At 45.6% G+C, this 6341-nt stretch overlaps 1 protein-coding gene across 6 annotated transcripts in view; it reads right to left on the minus strand.

Moving 5' to 3' along the window:
* The window catches only part of SEC16B (SEC16 homolog B, endoplasmic reticulum export factor), a 70282-nt gene that overhangs the window by 24737 nt on the left and 39204 nt on the right, over positions 1–6341 (minus strand). For 5 of the 6 annotated variants that reach the window (XM_017891689.1, XM_017891686.1, XM_017891687.1 and 2 more), the window contains exons 22-25: positions 3121–3273; positions 2851–2949; positions 1987–2098; positions 1780–1859 (exon numbers count right to left, since the gene is read on the minus strand). In XM_017891689.1, coding sequence (XP_017747178.1) covers positions 1780–1859; positions 1987–2098; positions 2851–2949; positions 3121–3273 — 444 coding nt within the window. The remainder of the gene's footprint in view (positions 1–1779; positions 1860–1986; positions 2099–2850; positions 2950–3120; positions 3274–6341) is intronic. The other variant, XM_017891690.1, reaches the window with a different exon arrangement.

The raw sequence follows: 6341 nt of genomic DNA on the forward strand, positions 1-6341 counted from the left end.
TATCGACTCTCCAAAGGACATAAACAGAAATTTCTCAAAAGAAGAAATGGCCAATAAACAAATGAAAAAAATGTGCAACATCAATAATCTTCAGGGAAATGCAAATTAAAGCCACAATGAGGTACCATCTTACTCCTGCAAAAATGACCATAACGAAAATGTCAAAAAATAATAGATGTTGGCACGGATGTGGGGAAAAGGGAACACTTCTACACTGCTGGTGGGAATGTAAATTAGTTCAACCTCTGTGAAAAACAGTATGAAGATTCCTTAAAGAGCTAAAAGTAGAACTAACATTCGATCTAGCAATCCCACTACGGGGTATCGGCCCAAACGAAAAGAAATCATTATTTGAAACATACACTTGCACAGGTATGTTTATAGGAGCACAATTCACAATTACAAAATGTGGAACCAACCTAAGTACCCATCGACTAATGAGCACGTAAAGAAAATGTGGTGTACATCTACGATGGAATACACTCAGTCATTCAAATGAACAAAATAATTACATCTATGATGGAATACACTCAGTCATTCAAATGAACAAAATAATGTCTTTTGCAGTAACTTGGATGGAGCCAGAGGCCATTATTCTAAGTGAAGTACACAGGAGTGGAAAACCAGGAACCATATGTTCTCACTTTTAAGTGGGGAGCTATGAGTACGTGAAGACATACAGAGTGACATAATGGACTTCAGAGACTCAGAAGGGGAAGGGTGGGAGGAGGGTCAGGGATTAAAAAAAACTACACACTAGGTACAACCCACATCCATGCCAACACTGCTTGAGTGATGGGTGCAATAAAATGTCAGAATTCACCACTATATAATTGCTCTAGGTAACCAAAAACCACTTGGGCCCCAAAAGCTACTGAAATGTTTTAAAAGAGAACCGTATCAGAAGGATTTCTTAACAGAACTCAGGGAATCTCAAGCAAGCAAACATGGTTCAAGTGGACACATCCAACCCCTGGGTCTGGAGTGGCAATATTGACAAAAAGAAAAAGCCTCAATAAATTATACTGATACTATCATAAAAAGTAATATACCTTCAAAAGGCCTAAAATTATACAAGTGTTATCTAACCAGGCTTAAAGAAATAAAAATGTTTTCCTAGCAATAGATATGAAATCCATACTAATGTGGACAACTCATCAAGAATTTATCATAGCCCTGGACAAGGTCTCCATCGAATTCTGCCTCTTCCTGGGACAGGTAAAAAGGCAATTCCCCAGGCTTCCCCTGAGGAAGCTGTTATAGGTTGAAATGTGTTCTAAGAAAAAAAATCACGTGTTGAAGCCCTAGCCCCCAGTACCTCAGAAAACATATGTTTGGAGAAACATGAAAATACAACATTTGGAGATGGGGTCTTTAAAGAGGCAATTAACATAAATGGAGGTCATATTGGCAGCCCAATCCAGTATGACTGATGTCCCTATAAGAGGAAGAAATCTGAACACAGACATGCTCAGAAGAAAGGCCGTGTGAAGACGTAGAAAGAAGATGGCCAGGCACAAGCCAAGGAAAGAGGTCTCAAAAGACACAACCCTGCTGAAACCTAGACCTCAGCTTTCAGCCTGCGGAACTGTGAGAAATTAGGTTTCTGTGGTCTGAGCCTCCGTTCTGTGGTACTTTGCTATGACGACCTGAGCAAACTAACACAGCAGAGAAGCATTCCTCATGTTCCCCAGGAGTCAACACCGTCCACACTGAAGGTTCAGTCCTCACACACAGGCATCTGCTGGGATCCGAGGCTCCAGCCCAGGGGCTGCTCACCTCAGGTCCAGACAAGCCTCCAACCCCAGCGTCCGCAGCTGCTCCCCCACTGGATGTGGATCCTCGGCCTTCACCCCCACCTGGAAAGCAATGAGTCAGAGCTGTTTCCTCTGCTCAGGACTGGAGGTCCCACTCCCAGAGGGCACCCCCACCCTTGGGAGTGCTGAGGGGACCACCCATGGCCCAGAGGACGCGAGGTGGCGGTACCTGTGCCAATGGAGAAGGCGCTAAGAGCTGGCAGAGGAGGGGACTCAGGGGAAGGTGTCAGTGAGAGGCCCAGGCCAGCCTGGTGGGGAGAAGATGCTCTGGGGGTCTCCCGCTTTGTGGAGAAAGAAAGGCAGCATTGGCGACATTGGTGGTTAACAAATTCACACCCACCCACTTGCGTTCCCACACTCAGGATGGCGGCCTTGCCGCAAACTGCTGCTGGGTACTTCCCAAAACCCCCTCTCCTCATCCCACTCTTCTGCTCAGTAATCCACACTAGCTCCCTCCCTACTGCTGACCCTCTAAAGTTACATTTCCTCCCCATCACCAACTTTTTTTTGTTTTTTTGTTTTGAGACGGAGTCTTGCTCTGCGCCCAGGGCCTGGAGTGCAGTGCCAGATCTCACTCACTGGCAAGCCTCCGCCTCCCGGAGTTCCACGCCATGCTCTGCTCAGCCTTCCCGAGTTAGCCTGGACTACAGGCGCCCCCACCTCGCCCGCTAGGTTTTTTTTTTGTTTTTTTTTTTTTTTTTTTTTTTTTTGTTTTTTTTGTATTTTTTAGTAGAGACGGGTTCACCGTATAGCCCAGGAGCGCCTCGATCCCTGCCTCGAGATCCGCCCGCCTTCGCCCCAAATTGCTGGGATTACAGCCTTGAGCACGGCCCATCCCAACTTTTTAAAGCTTTTATAATCTGCCTTGCCCCCACAGGACCAATTCATTTCCCACCATCTTCTGTCACAAAACCTCTGTCTCGTGTGGCCTGGGGTAGAGTCAGGTGCCAGCTCTGAGAGCTCCTAGGTGCTAAGGCAGCTCCCTCTGAAAGACCCACAGACAGAGGCATCCTCTCCCTTCCACAGAGCCAACCTCAGAGTCAGGGCTGTCCGAGGAGTCCTCCTCTCCAGAGGGAGATGCGTTCTTGGTGGGCTTCGATCGAAACCAGCTGAACCAGCCAAACCCTGGGCTCTGGAAGGGAAAGAGGACATTTTATGACCTGCAGGTTTGCTTCTCCCCCGACTATGAGGTTAACCCGCCCCCATGTGACAGTCAGAGCCCAGACTTCCAAGTCTGCACCACCCTTAAGGAAGGGAATGGCAGGGGGAGGAAAGCCGGGGAGAGAAGAACAAGTCCCTCCACCTTTGTATGCTCCTTCCCATCTCTGAGCTTGCCTCTCCGGGCAGTATTTTGGGGAGAGTTTTTATCAGCCTCATCGGAGGACTCCTCCTCATCCTCCTTGGCTGAATTGGTGGAACTCTCAGAAATACTTGGTGCTCTGGCAGCCAGTGGTGTCTGGAATTAAAGAAAGAACTCACATTTGCATGGCACTTGACAGGTTACCAAACACATTTGCACGTACTCCCTCACCTGACCTGCTCAGAAGCAGTGGGATTGTCTCTCAGAATCATATTGTACTGAAGAGGAAGGAAGGCTTAGCCATGAAAAATGACTTGCTGAAGGTCGCAGGATAAAGTCAGAGCCCGAGCCCATGTTATCCCTAATCTTACAGACCTTCATCTGTGGTGCCACCTCTCTAGAAACATACAGTTTTCAGAACTATGCCAAGGCCTGGAGCAGGGGTTATGGACTGCTACTGCTGGAGATGAAGAGAGCCAGAAAACACCCCACAGAGGCCCACAAGCACCCCCAAAGAAAACAGAGAATGTAGCAACCACCAAACATAACTTGTCTTAGAGCTCATTTCCTAACAGACTTGCTCAAGATCAACTGTGAACATATGCACCAGAGGGGGGTAAAATACACCCACATTCCTTTACATTAACTTTTTTTTTATTGTGGTAAGATAGATACAAAATAAATTTTGCCATTTTAACTATTTTTAAATGTGCAATTCAGTGGCAGTAAGTATACACACAGTGTCGTACAACCATCACCACTAGCTGTCTCCGGAAGTTTTTCATCATCCCCATTTGCCCCTCCCCCAGGCCCTGGTCACTGCCATTCCACTTCTGTCTCTGAGTTTGCCTATTCTATGTGTCCCACATAGGTGAAGTCATATGACATATTGCCCTTTTCTGTAATATTTACATTTTTTACTCTCAATAAAACACAATTGATACAAACCTTAGGAAATACTTTGGCAAAATAAAGAAAAAAACTTTATTTTTTATTCAAATGCATATAGTGTTGACTTTGTGCCTGGCACTGTTCTAAGGGCTTTATATGTAGTGATGCATTTAATCCTTACAATAGTCCTGTGAGCTAGGTGCTATTATCTCATTTTATATATGAGAAAACTAAGGCACAGAAAGGTGAAGCAAGCTGTCTCGGGTCACCCAGCTCGTAAATGGCACAGCAAAGGCTAAAGGTAGGCTGCCTGGCTTTCCTTCTAGGAATTCCTCCTAAGTGAATGATTCAAGACATAGACAAGGGCTTATATACTAGGATGCCCAGCACTGTGTGTTATATATGAGTGAGAAAAGGAAGGAGGAATGGAGGGAGGGAGGGGAAAGGATACAACACTCACAATGATTAACGACAACACGGGAATAATCTACCAGAATGCGAGCTCCTTACTGTGGTCATGGAGGCCCCATAAGCTTGCCTCTGCTGCCCTCCAGCCTTGTTTCTCAGCCCTCCTCCCTACTGCTCCCCACTCTCAGGGCACAGTGGCTCCCTTGATCTCCCTTAACTACACCAAGGGGGCCACTGCAGGGCCTCCAGTCCTGCTGTTTCTCTGCCTCGAATGCCTTTCCGCTAGATATTCACCTGGCTCATTTCCATGCTCCATCCTCATCTCCACTTGAAGGCCTCCTCAGTGACACCTTCCTTAGCCACTCCTCTGAAGTGAGATGCCTGGCACGTATACTTGTCTATGTTTAGTCACTTCCACTAGACTTGAGTGCCTGAGGGAAAGCTTGGGCTGACGTGCTGATGCCTCCCCAGCCCCTGTGACAGAACTCAGAGAGTATTTTGAATAAATGAATGAATAGCACTACTTTCATAAAATGAATTTTGCCATGCCAATACTAAAAATTATATTTATGGGGGGCACCAAGATGGCCGAATAGGAACAGCTCCAGCCTCCAGCTCCCAACGTGAGCAACACAGAAGATGGGTGATTTCTGCATTTCCAACTGAGCCTCCGCTGCTGCTACCCAGGCAAACAGGGTCTGGAGTGGACTTCGAGCAAACTCCAACAGACCTGCAGCTGAGGGTCCTGACTGTTAGAAGGAAAACTAACAAACAGAAAGGACGTCCACACCAAAACCCCATCTGTACGTCACCATCATCAAAGACCAAAGGTAGATTAAACCACAAAGATAGGGAAAAAACACTGCAAAAAAGCTGAAAATTCAAAAAATCAGAGCACCTCACCTGCTCCAAAGGAGCATAGCTCCTTGCCAGCAACAGAACAAAGCTGGACGGAGAATGACTTAGACAAGTTGAGAGAAGAAGGCTTCAGTCGACCCAACTTCTCAGCGCTAAAGGAGGAACTATGAACCCAGTGCAAAGAAACTAAAAACCTTGAAAAAAAGATTTGACAAACGGATAACTAGGATAACCAATGCAGAGAAGTCCATAAACGACCTGATAGAGATGAAAACCATGATATGAGAACTACATGACAAATGCACAAGCTTCAGTAACCGACTCGATCAACTGGAAGAAAGAGTATCAGTGATTGAAGATCAAATTAATGAAATGAAGCAAGAAGAGAAGTTTAGAGAAAAAAGAGTAAAAAGAAATGAACAAAGCCTCCAAGAAACATGGGATTATATGAAAAGATCAAATCTACGTCTGATAGGTGTACCTGAAAGTGACGGGGAGAATGCTACCAAGTTGAAAAACACTCTGCAGGATATCATCCAGGAGAACTTCCCCAACCTAGCAAGGCAGGCCAACATTCAAATTCAGGAAATACAGAGAACGCCACAAAGATACTCCTCGAGAAGAGCAACTCCAAGACACATAATTGTCAGATTCACCAAAGCTGAAATGAAGGAAAAAATGTTAAGGGCAGCCAGAGATAAAGGTCGGGTTACCCACAAAGGGAAGTCCATCAGACTAACAGCAGATCTCTCGGCACAAACTCTCCAAGCCAGAAGAGAGTGGGGGCCAATATTCAACATTCTTAAAGAAAAGAATTTTAAACCCATAATTTCATATCCAGCCAAACTAAGTTTCATAAAAGAAGGAGAAATAAAATCCTTTACAGACAAGCAAATGCTTAGAGATTTTGTCACCACCAGGCCTGCCCTACAACAGCTCCTGAAGAAAGCACTAAACATGGAAAGGAACAACCATTCCACGTTGGAATGTACCAGCCATTGCAAAAACATGCCAAAATGTAAAGACCATCGAGACTAGGAAGAAACTGCATCAACTAACAAGCAAAA

Source organism: Rhinopithecus bieti, unplaced genomic scaffold, assembly GCF_001698545.2.
Source record: "Rhinopithecus bieti isolate Rb0 unplaced genomic scaffold, ASM169854v2 scaffold_20101, whole genome shotgun sequence".
Lineage (NCBI taxonomy): Eukaryota > Metazoa > Chordata > Mammalia > Primates > Cercopithecidae > Rhinopithecus > Rhinopithecus bieti.